Source organism: Pseudorasbora parva, chromosome 18 (genome assembly GCF_024679245.1).
Source record: "Pseudorasbora parva isolate DD20220531a chromosome 18, ASM2467924v1, whole genome shotgun sequence".
Lineage (NCBI taxonomy): Eukaryota > Metazoa > Chordata > Actinopteri > Cypriniformes > Gobionidae > Pseudorasbora > Pseudorasbora parva.
Genome location: NC_090189.1, coordinates 31,472,844 through 31,487,717, shown reverse-complemented (window position 1 = coordinate 31,487,717; position 14,874 = coordinate 31,472,844). Strand labels below are relative to the sequence as shown.

At 37.0% G+C, this 14,874-nt stretch overlaps 1 protein-coding gene across 1 annotated transcript; it reads right to left on the bottom strand.

Moving 5' to 3' along the window:
* Positions 1 to 589: 589 nt before the first annotated feature.
* poglut3 (protein O-glucosyltransferase 3) lies at positions 590 to 14,817 on the bottom strand. The gene is made up of 8 exons (XM_067424252.1): positions 14,367 to 14,817; positions 6,724 to 6,918; positions 4,485 to 4,768; positions 2,771 to 2,987; positions 2,491 to 2,687; positions 2,190 to 2,384; positions 1,936 to 2,040; positions 590 to 1,537 (listed from the first exon to the last, which is right to left on the bottom strand). The coding sequence occupies exons 1-8, from the start codon at positions 14,596 to 14,598 to the stop codon at positions 1,397 to 1,399; spliced, it is 1,566 nt and encodes a 521-aa protein (XP_067280353.1). The 5' UTR covers positions 14,599 to 14,817; the 3' UTR covers positions 590 to 1,396.
* Between the last annotated feature and the right edge of the window lie 57 nt (positions 14,818 to 14,874).

Below are 14,874 nucleotides of genomic sequence, written 5' to 3'. Positions count from 1 at the left end.
GACTAACCGGAAGTAGTATTTTTGACAAAGAAATACTCCCATCAAACGTCCACCTTAACTTTTGAAACTTTGTCTATGTTTAGTATGGGATTCCAAGTCTTTAACAGTGTAAAAAGATCAGTATGCATGAAACAGCATTTCACCCCCCCTTTAACTCGAAACACAGCGAGCTGAGGACATCTGCTGGTTAAAGCTGTGTAAATGCAACAAGAACAGAGCTTAACTCTGCCTGCATTCCATTCTGAAGGGCTCATCTGCCCTAATCACTTTAAAGGGTTTACCCTCCAGAGTGAGAACTTCCAAAGGATGAAGGGTATAGGAGGAAAAACACTGTTCACTGGAATGGACTTCTGGACTTCATCTTGCCCAGCCAATTAAGGATGCACTGTTGTCGCACACTTGTGTACATAAAGGATGGAGTGAAGTGTCCGTTAGTTGCATCCTTCGAAATACTTCAATCAATTTTTTCATAAATGCACGAGCAGAAAATTACAACCAGAAAAATGTCAAAAAGCAATGAAAACAGCAGACAGAGTTCTTAACTATGATTAAAGTTTATTATGAAACAATAGTTTTGATTTTTTGCATTAAAAATCCTTGAGTTGACAAATGACAGTCCACTGTCACCTATATTACCACAGAAAAAAGCTGTTTGGCACAAATGACCTTGTACAAATGGAATGTGTACAAGTTTAAGGCAAGCATGATTTACACTCAGACATTGGGGTCACAAATTTTGTGATGATTTCCGAGACACAAACTCCACATCATAGTCAAACTGACACTTATAAGTAGTTCAGCCATTCATTCTGATCCATCACAGAATACAATCTTTGATACTATTGTGATGCAGTGTTAGGAATGTGGCGATGTTCTCCTTGGGCAATAAGCTTAAGTGTGGCCACCATATGTACTATAAGGCTAGCCCTCATTAGCTTCATTCAGAACATTAACTAGAACGTTTGTCAAATGAGTAAGAAAAGTAATCCTAGTAAGCAAAAAAAAAAAAGGGAATATAAAGAAAATCAAAGCAAAAACATTACATAGTTCTGTAATGAAATGCAAAATGTAAAATAATAGCAGAAAAATTGAGAAAATAAAATAATTTAAAACAAAGTGAGAGTAATAGTTTAATGCACAGGTACATAAATAGTTATCTGCAGTCAGATAAATAAATCGTCAAACATTTTACTCCTAGCAAAACTCAAGTTAGCCTTCAAAGTTCATCCTCCAAAAGTGTATCAGTACTTTATGTGCATACAACCACAAACCACTCTGATTCAGTGACACTATTTGAATGTTTTTTGTGTTCCATTCAGTATTTCTTTCATGTGTATGTTTGTGACACTTGTTCCAGATGGAGTACTTTTATCAGTTAATCTTTGGTGGAACTTTGTCAGAGCTCGTCCTTCTGCGGAAGTCTCTGACCCTCTGATCTCCTCTCACAGTTACACAGTGCATTGTGATCAGATGGCTGAGGCACTATTTCCATCTCAGGATGGACTAAAGGCTGAGTGCTCTGGCGATTTGCGTAGGTCTGTAAAAGGACAGGGCACACAAATTGATAACATTTTCTACTTTTTCCATGTTAACTGTACCCAGAAAAAGACTGAGTTGACCTTCTGAAAAGAATCGATGGTTTTGTGTTTAAAAAAAAGCATGTTATAAAGTAAAATATCTAGCTTCCGGCAGACCTAGGATGGCTAAGGGTGAGTAAATCAAGGGCTAATTTTCATTTTTGGGTGAACACTCCCTTTAACGTGGAGTTATTGATCAGATACAATATGGTTTTTATTTGAAAAATATTCAGTTTTATAACTTCAAGGGCCAAAACAATGCAAAAGCTGTCTGTAGATTTTGAATGCATTAGGAGGCACTTTACATTTATAAATTAATTATTCAGCATTTATTTAGTTGTAAATGGAAGATTCTTACCAGAAAAACAGTGTAGTAGTAGCAGTAGAGTCTGTGAGGCTGAAGCAGATCTCTTACCACCGACTGTCCTCTTTTAGCTACTTCCTCTGCTACTGTGTCATTGTTCTGTGTACATTGAACAATATTATGTACATTAAACTTATTTTGTTTTGCATATGATATATGGGTCTCTATTTTAAAATTTTGTTAGTGCAAAACATAAATTTAAGCTGTTACTGTACGAAGCCAATGTGCTCCAACAGTAGGACACGTACCTTAGCCCATTTGATCTTCTCAATGAGGTCTGAAAGGTCCCTCTTCACTGGTATGTAGTGTACACCTGGTTTCAGATGTGTGTAAAAGTGTTCGTAGTATGGAGAATCCTGTTTTAAGACCAAGCTGTTGCCCAGCATCAGGTAAGGAAACCTATAGGCCGCTACTGTTCCATCCACATTCACCTGGTATTTGTACTAGAGAGATTTCCAAAAGTAGAGCCAAGCATGTCACAATTCTTAATCTGTTTTATTTAGTAAGCAGTAAAAAGCATATCACAGTATACTGAAGCACATTACTTACCTTAAAAAAATCAAAGAAACCAATCAGTGGTGCTTTTCCAAGTTCCTTCTCCCGTTCACGAAAGAAAAAAAACGCTGTTATTCCCGCATCGAGCAGCTCTGGATTTTCTTTGGACATGGTTGCCAAACGCAAGCGTTCTTCTCGACTGTCCCTGCCTCTGAAGAACGCCTTGTCCGTTTTATCTGACCACACGGGACCTAGGAAACCCAATAAAGAAATCCAGAGAGGTGAGACTAAGCAAATATTGGACATTGACTGGAGCTGATGTTCAAAGGAGCACCTGTGTTCCCCTGGACTGACAGCAGGTCATTTGTTACGCCTCTCATCGCCTCTAAGGATGAGTGTGTGATGTCATATGTGGGAAGAATGATGTCCCGTGTGTCCATGGAGCCACACCATGAAATAATAGGCACTGGTCCAGGTTTGTCACTCACTTTCCTGTTTTCCATCGGCCAGTCTCCTACGTTAATATAAAATTCCACATCCGGCATTTTGACCTGGTGGAGACAGAACAGATAAAACAATAAAATAGTTGATATGTCCATTGAATCACCATACAAATGTATACTAAGCAAATCTATTTCTTCTCAAAAGTCAAAAGTTTTTTTGGGACTCAAAAACAAATTCAAACCTGGAAATAAAGTTATTTTGGATTTTGGAAAATACATACAGATATGATCAGCACACACACGCGTCACTCGCAAAGTGATCAGAGATCGTGCTGTGCACACACAAAGATTCAGGAGCACAGAATCTTGTCATCAATGCTGGCCTGGGACTTTTTTAGTATTAAATTATCTTCACTACTGAATCGCAACATTATATTACTCAGCAAGATAGTATTAATGTTGCTGTTTTTGAAGTAATTAAACTCACAGCTTTGTTCCTCTCTCTCTCTCTCTCTCTCTCTCTCTCTCTCTCTCTCTCTCTCTCTCTCTCTCTCTCTCTCTCTCTCTCTCTCTCTCTCTCTCTCTCTCTCTCTCTCTCTCTCTCTCTCTCTCTCTCTCTCTCTCTCTCTCTCTCTCTCTCTCTCTCTAATGAGTGGTAGCTGACAAAAAAATCATTTTAACCCTTCCAGTCAGATGAAAACATAAATGCCAGCTTTAAAGGTTCAGTGTATAGTATTTATCAAGATCTATTGACAAAATAATACAATATACATAAACTATGTTTTCAGTGGAGTATAAACAACTTACTTAATGTAACGTTATGTTTTTATTACCTTAGAATGAGCCATTTCTATCTATATACAGCACAGGTCACCTTACAGTGAAATGCTGGTAAATTACCATGGTATTATAAGCAGGATAATCCACAAATAGCTGTGGATTAAACAATTCAAATGCCCTCTGCGTCGGGTAAAAACTTTTTTTTAAAGTAAAACTTATAAATTGACATCACAAACTGTATGGATAAAATATTCAGAAAGTTAATTTTTAATTCAACTTGTAAGAGTAATAACATAGAATCATAATTAAATATAATGATAATCAGGGTCACCAGCCACTGTGGCTGTTTGGTCTTAAAAGTTACTATCCCCTCAGCAATTTCACTGGCAAAAATGTTGACATTGATACAATGGAAAACTGCCACATTTTTAATATTATCTCATAATATGGTAGCAGGTATATATAAGGCTACTGTCAGTTTAAGACATGATACACGTATCCATTATACTGTACAGTTTTCTTTCTCAACTGTTTGCATTCACCACAACATAACTGACTGTGTTTGTCATTATTTTGTGTGTATCTGACTGTTTAAGTGCAATAAGCAGCGAAAAAGAACTCAATTTAGTACTGAGAGGCTGCTCTATGTGCACGCACTTTGGGTATAATGACAATTATAATGATTTGTTTTCTATTAAATTAGAAAGATGGCAAATAAAAGCATATTCACTAATGATCTCAGAATTTTGAACCTCAAATGATCTTTTCCAAAATGTTTCAATGTGAAATTAGACTAAAAGATAAGAAACAACCTCCGTAGCTTACTTTTCGAGCGAGGGACAGCAGTATCTCATCCGAGAACATCTTGAAATCGGTGTACTTGCCCAGCGAGCGCCGATGCACCTGGTTGTTTAAGATGGTATAGTGAATGAGTCCGCCTCGTTTTGCAAAGCGCTTCGGAACCTCCTGCAAGAGCTGCTGCAGGTCAATAGATGGGAATGAACTGAAATCCTTTTGAATTTGGGGGTCTTCCTCTGGGCACTGCATAACCCTCTGCCACGCTGCAACATCGGACTCTGGACAGTCACAGTATTCATGATAAACAGGACCTGATGGAATTAAAAAGATTTTATTATGCATATTATGAAAAAAGTTTTAAAGAAATGCAGATCTTTTTTTGTCTTTAAATGTCTTTAAATAATACTAATAGATGTACATTTAGAGTATACTTTAAAAGAATATACTTAAGTGAGAACTGAATGCAATGTTCCTAGACACTTAAAAGGATAGTTCATCCAAAAATGAAACCCACTGACTTCCACAGCATTTTTTCCTACTATGGAAGTCAACGGGGTCCATCAACTAACTGTCTAGTTATCAACATACTTCAAAATATCAAAAGAAAGACACAGGTCTTGACACAGACACAACTTGAGGGTGACTAAATTGTAAAAAATTATTACATTTTTGGATAAACTATCCCTTTAAATTAACTGCTATGTTTCTTGAGCAGCAAAACATTATTATAATAATATTATATTAGAATAATATTAGAATGATTTCTGAAGGATCATGTGACACTGAAGACTGGAGTAACGATGCTCAAAATGTAGCTTTGATCACAGGAATAAATGTCAATTATGAATGAAAATATATTACAATAGAATAAAGTTATTTAAAATTGTAATAATATTTTTACCTAGCCTTGTTGATCAGAAGACTCTTCTTTTTTTATATTATATTGCAAGTATAAACGATTTTCATTTTGAAAAAGTCCATAATGTAATGATAAAAATTAAACTTTCATATATTTTAGATTCATTGCACACCAACTGAAATATTTCAGGTCTTTTATTGTTTTAATTCTGATGATTTTGGCATACAGCTCATGAAAACCCAAAATTCCTATCTCAAAAAATTAGCATATTTCATTCGACCAATAAAAGAAAAGTGTTTTTAATACAAAAAAGTCAACCTTCAAATAATTATGTTCAGTTATGCACTCAATACTTGGTCGGGAATCCTTTTGCAGAAATGACTGCTTCAATGCGGCGTGGCATGGAGGCGATCAGCCTGTGGCACTGCTGAGGTGTTATGGAGGCCCAGGATGCTTCGATAGCGGCCTTAAGATCATCCAGAGTGTTGGGTCTTGCGTCTCGCAACTTTCCCTTCACAATATCCCACAGATTCTCTATGGGGTTCAGGTCAGGAGAGTTGGCAGGCCAATTGAGCACAGTAATACCATGGTCAGTAAACCATTTACCAGTGGTTTTGGCACTGTGAGCAGGTGCCAGGTCGTGCTGAAAAAAGAAATCATCTCCATAAAGCTTTTCAGCAGATGGAAGCATGAAGTGCTCCAAAATCTCCTGATAGCAAGGTGCATTGACCCTGCCCTTGATAAAACACAGTGGACCAACACCAGCAGCTGACATGGCACCCCAGACCATCATTGACTGTGGGTACTTGACACTGGACTTCAGGCATTTTGGAATTTCCTTCTCCCCAGTCTTCCTCCAGAGACTCTGGCACCTTGATTTCCAAATTACATGCACAATTTGCTTTCATCCGAAAAAAGTACTTTGGACCACTGAGCAACAGTCCAGTGCTGCTTCTCTGTAGCCCAAAGTGTCTTGACCTGGGGAATGCGGCACCTGTAGCCCATTTCCTGCACACGCCTGTGCACGGTGGCTCTGGATGTTTCTACTCCAGACTTAGTCCACTGCTTCTTTTCATGATATGCTAATTTTTTGAGATAGGAATTTTGGGTTTTCATGAGCTGTATTCCAAAATGATCAGTATTAAAACAATAAAAGACCTGAAATATTTCAGTTTGTGTGCAATGAATCTAAAATATATGAAAGTTTCATTTTTATCATTACATTATGGAAAATAATGAACTTTTATCACATATGCTAATTTTTGGAGAAGGACCTGTATATGTACAGTTTTTTATATAGACTTTTAATAATTGAAGTACACTACAAGTGCGAAAGCAAAATATAAAGATTGGCTGGGAAAAATTAAGCCTATGGACCACATCTATCAATGTCCAGAAAAACTTTACCCCTAAGAGTGTATGGTGACTTTGCCACTGGCTTGTCTTGATACAAAACTTCAATCTTCAAACCCTTCAAAGAACTTCCATAGAGGCGGTATCTGACGAGCAGGGAGCCGTCGCCCCGATCCAATGGTGCTGGGACATGGATACGAAGATGCTCCTTTTCCAATGAGGATATCTCCACTTTGAAAGAATCTTTAACTAAAAAGATAACCATAAAGTGAGCAAGAAAAGAAACTGACATGCACTGGTATGACCATATCACACCAGTCCTCAGGTCTTAAGCATTATAAGCATTATTTGCTTATAAATCACTCAATGACATAGGACCTCAATACATTGCAGATATGCTGATTAAATACAAACCCAACAGATCACTCAGATCATCAGGATCAAGTCAGTTAGAAATACCAAGAGTTCACTCAAAGCAAGGAGAGTCTGCTTTTAGCTAGCAGCCGCTGCTAGACCAGCTTCCTGAAGAGATCAGATGTGCTCCAGCACATTCAAATCCAGACTCAAAACACATCTGTTTAGCTGTACATTTACTGAATGAGCACTCCACTGTGCCACTGTATATCTGACTGATCGCATCTTATCTATGCATCATCTTTTCATTCTTTTTATAACTGTTTTAGTTTACCTTTGTTATATCTCTGGTTATTAGGGGCCAAGCACCGAAGGTGCGGAGGCACCTATTGAAATCGTTAGTGTTCCTATTATTATTATTCTGCTTCTTCTTCTTCTTCTTCTTCTTCTTCCGCCATAGGAGTCTCTGGCAGCCCATAGAACCGTATGGTAAAAAGTTGTGAAATTTGGCACACTCATAGAGGCCAGTCTGAGCTGTCACTATAGCAAATTTGGTGCCTCTAACTCAATCTCTCTAGCGCCACCACCTGTCCAAAGTTTCACTCATATTTATGCTTATAACTTTTGACCCCTAAGGGCTAGAAACAAAATTCTTTTTTCATCGGATTCCTTGGCTCAAGCCGATTCGATTTCACCCTATGATGTCATTTTCCGGTATGCAAATTTTCCCGCCATTTTGAATTTTCTGAAAAACCTACTTTTTCGAACTCCTCCTAGGCCGTTGCTCCGATTTTCACGAAAATTGAAACAGATCATCTTCAGAGCATGTTGACAAAAAGTTATGGAATTCAAGTTGATTCGTCCAATCGTTTTCAATAAACGTACAAACAAATTTTACGTGGAGGTTGCAAAAACACACTAAAGGCTATATCTCCGCAACGCTTTATCGTATTCAAACCAACCTTGGTACATGTCATCACAAGCATGACTTGAAGCAACATGCAGCGTTTCGGCGCAGCGCCACCTACCTGTCCGGAGATACGAAAAATGCCTATTTTGGCTTATAACTTCTGAACCGTTTATCCAAAAATCATAAAATTGGTCTCATTAGATTCAGGGCGTCATGCCGAGTCGACTGATATCCAATTTTACCATGTCGGCCATTTTGGATGTCGGCCATTTTGAATTATGTGCAAAAATGCTGTATTTTATGAACGCATGAACAGATTGTTATGAAACTTGGTATGGGTCATCACCACGATGCCCTGAAGTAGCCTGAGAAGTTTCGAAACAGCGCCACCTAGTGGAGAATTTTTTTTTTCAAACGCTTATAACTTTGGGTGTGGTTGACATATTTTGATGGGAGTGTGTTTTTTGGTCTCCTGAATCCTTGCCGACTCCAACGATACCAGACTTGCCAGGTTTCGGCATATGGTTTGCGCAGAGTTGTAATTTAGTGCTTAAAAAACATTTGCTGATATCTTCGAAACCGCTAGTCCGATCGAGACGAAACCAGCCTCAGAAGTTCGGAAACATAGGTCGATAGCTATTCGCTAATGCCCAAATCTCAAAATATTGATAGTAAGGGGTAGTAAAATCCAATCAAAGTCAGGTGTCAGTCCTTTTTTACGTGTTTTTTCATATAAATGTCTATAACTCCAAAACAAAATGAGATATTTTCACCAAACTTGACACACATATGTATGGGCTCACTATGAGGACACATAAAAAAATTGGTGGGATTGTGCCTCTTGGTGGCGCTATAATAAAACAAAACATGAAATTCCCATTGACTTCAATGCAGTATTATGGTTTAAAATGCTAATGCTATAATTTAAGAATGCATTAGCGTATCGTTACAAAACTCGGTATGTGTCTTCCGCTCCATGTCCTGAAGATACTCAAAAAGTTTCGGGGTAGCGCCACCTTGTGGTCAAAAGTTGTAATAAAATGTACAGAAATGCGAATAACTTTTGATTAAATTAACCCATTGTAATGAAACTGGTCATAATACAGTCAATGGCTCATGCCGAGAACATGGATACCAATTGTGCCATATTTTGCAAACCTATCTGTCCTCCGTCTTGTTATTTGTTAAAAACCTACTTTTTCAAACTCATCCTAGACCGTTTGTCCGATTTTCACCAAAATTGATCCGTATCGTCTTCAGACCATGCTGACAAATACTTATGGATTTCGGATTGATAGACAAAACAGTTTTCATATACCACTGCAACAGAGTTGAGCCATGATGCAAAAATTACTCTTGAGGCTGTATCTCTGCAATGCTTTGACATATTGACACCAAACTTTGCATGTGTCATTGTCATCTCAATCTGACTAAACCACATCAGTTTCGTAACAGTGACACCTATTGGTCGAAAGTGATAAACCATTAAACCATTATTATTGACTGTATTTAAAATTTGACTGCTATTTTGCCTAAAATCAACTTAATAGGTCCTTAATGGCTCATTGTTGCAGTTGGCTTGAGACTTCCAGCCATGCTGGCATGTCTTGTCTTCTTCTTTGCGCTTGGCCCCGATAATGGCTGCTTGTTAGGGGCCAAGCACCGAAGGTGCGGAGGCACCTATTGAAATCGTTAGTGTTCCTATTATTAGGGGCCAAGCACCGAAGGTGCGGAGGCACCTATTGAAATCGTTAGTGTTCCTATTATTATTATTCTGCTTCTTCTTCTTCTTCTTCTTCTTCTTCTTCTTCTTCTTCCGCCATAGGAGTCTCTGGCAGCCCATAGAACCGTATGGTAAAAAGTTGTGAAATTTGGCACACTCATAGAGGCCAGTCTGAGCTGTCACTATAGCAAATTTGGTGCCTCTAACTCAATCCCTCTAGCGCCACCACCTGTCCAAAGTTTCACTCATATTTATGCTTATAACTTTTGACCCCTAAGGGCTAGAAACAAAATTCTTTTTTCATCGGATTCCTTGGCTCAAGCCGATTCGATTTCACCCTATGATGTCATTTTCCGGTATGCAAATTTTCCCGCCATTTTGAATTTTCTGAAAAACCTACTTTTTCGAACTCCTCCTAGGCCGTTGCTCCGATTTTCACGAAAATTGAAACAGATCATCTTCAGAGCATGTTGACAAAAAGTTATGGAATTCAAGTTGATTCGTCCAATCGTTTTCAATAAACGCACAAACAAATTTTACGTGGAGGTTGCAAAAACACACTAAAGGCTATATCTCCGCAACGCTTTATCGTATTCAAACCAACCTTGGTACATGTCATCACAAGCATGACTTGAAGCAACATGCAGCGTTTCGGCGCAGCGCCACCTACCTGTCCGGAGATACGAAAAATGCCTATTTTGGCTTATAACTTCTGAACCGTTTATCCAAAAATCATAAAATTGGTCTCATTAGATTCAGGGCGTCATGCCGAGTCGACTGATATCCAATTTTACCATGTCGGCCATTTTGGATGTCGGCCATTTTGAATTATGTGCAAAAATGCTGTATTTTATGAACGCATGAACAGATTGTTATGAAACTTGGTATGGGTCATCACCACGATGCCCTGAAGTAGCCTGAGAAGTTTCGAAACAGCGCCACCTAGTGGAGAATTTTTTTTTTCAAACGCTTATAACTTTGGGTGTGGTTGACATATTTTGATGGGAGTGTGTTTTTTGGTCTCCTGAATCCTTGCCGACTCCAACGATACCAGACTTGCCAGGTTTCGGCATATGGTTTGCGCAGAGTTGTAATTTAGTGCTTAAAAAACATTTGCTGATATCTTCGAAACCGCTAGTCCGATCGAGACGAAACCAGCCTCAGAAGTTCGGAAACATAGGTCGATAGCTATACGCTAATGCCCAAATCTCAAAATATTGATAGTAAGGGGTAGTAAAATCCAATCAATGTCAGGTGTCAGTCATTTTTTACGTGTTTTTTCATATAAATGTCTATAACTCCAAAACAAAATGAAATATTTTCACCAAACTTGACACACATATGTATGGGCTCACTACGAGGACACATAAAAAAATTGGTGGGATTGTGCCTCTTGGTGGCGCTATAATAAAACAAAACATGAAATTCCCATTGACTTCAATGCAGTATTACGGTTTAAAATGCTAATGCTATAATTTAAGAATGCACTAGTGTATCGTTACAAAACTCGGTATGTGTCTTCCGCTCTATGTCCCGAAGATATTCAAAAAGTTTCGGGGCAGCGCCACCTTGTGGTCAAAAGTTGTAATAAAATGTACAAAAATGCTAATAACTTTTGATTAAATTAGCCTATTGTAATGAGACTGGTCATAATACATTCATTGGCTCATGCCGAGAAGATAGATACCAATTTTGCCATATTTTGCAAACATATCTGTGCTCCATCTTGTTATTTGTTAAAAATCTACTTTTTCAAACTCATCCTAGACCGTTTGTCCGATTTTCACCAAAATTGATCCGTATCGTCTTCAGACCATGCTGACAAATACTTATGGATTTCGGATTGATAGACAAAACAGTTTTCATATACCACTGCAACAGAGTTGAGCCATGATGCAAAAATTACTCTTGAGGCTGTATCTCTGCAATGCTTTGACATATTGACACCAAACTTTGCATGTGTCATTGTCATCTCAATCTGACTAAACCACATCAGTTTCGTAACAGTGACACCTATTGGTCGAAAGTGATAAACCATTAAACCATTATTATTGACTGTATTTAAAATTTGACTGCTATTTTGCCTAAAATCAACTTAATAGGTCCTTAATGGCTCATTGTTGCAGTTGGCTTGAGACTTCCAGCCATGCTGGCATGTCTTGTCTTCTTCTTTGCGCTTGGCCCCGATAATGGCTGCTTGCAGCTATATTTGTTATTGTACCTATCTTTTTTTATTCTCTTACAAGTGTATATTTCTATTTCTTATACTTATGTTGATTATTATTTTTGGTTAGGGCTGTCTGAAGAGATTGGAAAAGGAGAGCAGTGTGTTTCGCTTCATTCTGCTTGTGTAGCAGACAGTGCAAAGAAGCGGACTCAAGAAAGGGGAGGCCCTGTGGGGCAAAGGTAATGGACAGGAGCCCGTCTTGGACCGACTTGTAAGGTCCGGGAGACATCTATTTCTCACCATTTTAATTTTTTACATTTCTTTTTACAACTGTTTTAATTTTCCTTGTTTTTATTTTAATTCTTACACATGGTATTCTTATTTCTTATGCATATGTTATCAATATTTTAATTAATTTCTATGTAAAGCACTTTAAATTGCCATTGTGTATGAAATGTGCTATACAAATGAATTTGGCTTGCCTTGCCTGAACTAAACATACTGTAGCTTTCAGTCAATTTACATAAAGGAAAAAAAAAACACAACATTTATTTGCATTGATTATTACTAATATTTTAGTAAACACTGAAAATTGTGTATTACTGCATCAGCAGCAATCTTAAAAATCCGGGAATCCTTAATAAAAGCCATTCAAAACACATACAAACACCATCATATGGTGTAAGACAAAGAACATACACTGTAAAAAGTACAATCAACTTGGATGTTTGAGTCATTTCATCTTAAATTACATTAAATTGACTATAAAAACTTGAATTGTGTAAAAAAAATATGATGAATTATTTTGATGAATTAAAGCAAGGTAAAAACATGCCTTAAGTCAAGTCAACTTTATTTATATAGGGCTTTTACAATGACAATTGTTTCAAAACAGCTTCACAGTGTTAAACAGTAAAACACTGCAACAAATATTGATTTGGATGTAAAGTCGCACTGGAGAAAACGGTGATGTTATCCTCTCATTTCAATTTATCATATAGCGACAATGTTGGCAGATCTGGAATAGATCTAATAGTAGTAGTAATAGTTGATAGAGTTAACTTAGTAATTAATTAATAATAACTAATAGATCATATACTTTTTACAGTGTACATTCAAACATTAGAAATATCATGAAACTTTAAAGCTGCAGTTTGAACTTTTTTGTGCTCTAGCGTTTAATAAACATAACTGCATGTGTTTTGGGGAAGAACATTGCAGCCGGAGCTACTTTTCTCTGTTTATGTCTACGCAGCAGTTCCTACCAGTCTGGCCTGAAATAGTCCCAATATAAACACTTATTACAAATGTACCACTTGTTCAGGGTAAGACAAAATTCAGGGTAAGACAAAAACCCAGATTGGAAAATGGATTCATGTTGTACATTGTCATTGTATATTTGTAAAACTTGAACACACAAAAAGTTACGGACAGGAGCATTAAAGCCACAATATGTAATTTTTTTACCGCTAGATATCACTTATTCAAAACAAAGGCGTAGCTTAATGACGCCTGGATTTCGCAGAACTTTTATTATGCCGCAGACAAACGCTTCCGTATGTCAGGTACACAGTGCTGTTTTATCACATTAGATGACTTTTGAGTGTGTTGAAAGTTGTTATAAAGCTTTTCCGTGCTTTCATTTGGCGCCTACTATGAGACACTTGTTGCACAATGCAGTAAGCTAGCTCAATATTAGGCATGGTAAAACATGGTACTGTAAATCAAGAAAACAAGATTTAAACAATGAGACTAACTGTTCTGAGCTATATAACAATAATTTGTCTTCTGCCGATAAATGTATCCAAACAGTTGCTCACCTGTCTAAAAATGGAAATCGAGGATAATGCGAGTATGATGTCATTGATAGGAGATGCATGGACAAGGTTTGTGTCCAGGTTAAAATAGCTGATTTCTCTAATTTAAACATTCTTGGAAACATTTTGGGATAACATATATACACAAATCAACAATATATATATATATATATATATATATATATATATATATATATATATATATATATATATATATATATATATATATATATATATATATATATATATATATTCGTTTTTGTTTTGGATAGCCCCCTTGATATGATCCATCTAATTTCCAAGAGATATTTTTATATATGATCAGTGTTGGGTAATTCCAAAATATATATATATTATATATATATATATATATATATATATATATATATATATATATATATATATATATATATATATATATATATTTACTAGCAACTAATATTAACTAGCTCTTTAACAGTTAGTTTACTGTATAAATTACTCTCTCTAAAAGGTATTGCATAATTACTTTCTAAGCAACCTTGACCAGTTGAACAATACAAGGAAACTGCTCTATTAAGGCTTTCAATTAAACAACAGAAAAGAGCATACATTATTCTTGAACTGACCAAAGTGTGTAAAGGGGAGGTTACATAAATCCAATTTCATATATAATTAAAATAGCCTATACATTATTTGAAACAATTAGAAGTAACTGTAATTAAATTACATTTTATACATTCTTACCAGGAGAGACAGTGATGTTTTCCCCGTGTGAATCAACAGTCTGAATGAAGAAGTATCTGACAGGAAGCACAACATCAGGATTCAGTCCAGGACCCCACACGAGACATCTACCCGGATTAATGTCAATACTCTGACAAAAGCCTACATTTAAAACTGTAGTAATGACCAGGACGAAGGCAACATTTGGCACAACCGCAAAAGCGTTTCTAATGTTAAACGTATGAGGGATCATTTTATCGGCTGTTACTGTCGCTGAGAAAGAGGGACTTAAAAGGGACTGAATTGCAGCTCAAATTCCCCACTAAACTGCTACGAATTTATTGTCATGGTTAGTACAGCCGTTTTTGCATTTCCTTGTTCCGGACTTGTTGCATTAATCCGCATTAATCTAGAAAATAGAATGTCTTTTGAGTGTGGCGCTTGTGTTGCAGTGCGCCTCGATAATAAATCCGCCGAGCTTCAAAAACCATTCAAGAGTTCCGGATCTTATGAGAATGTATCTTTTTTT

Bases quoted from the DNA above. Each gene is read 5' to 3' on its own strand.
- poglut3 (XM_067424252.1), bottom strand. From the start codon at position 14,598: ATGATCCCTCATACGTTTAACATTAGAAACGCTTTTGCGGTTGTGCCA. The intron at 2,385-2,490 runs GTAAGTAATGTG...AAATCTCTCTAG, and splicing joins GTTTCTTTGATTTTTTTAAG to TACAAATACCAGGTGAATGT. The intron at 1,538-1,935 runs GTAAGAATCTTC...GTCCTTTTACAG, and splicing joins ACTACTACACTGTTTTTCTG to ACCTACGCAAATCGCCAGAG.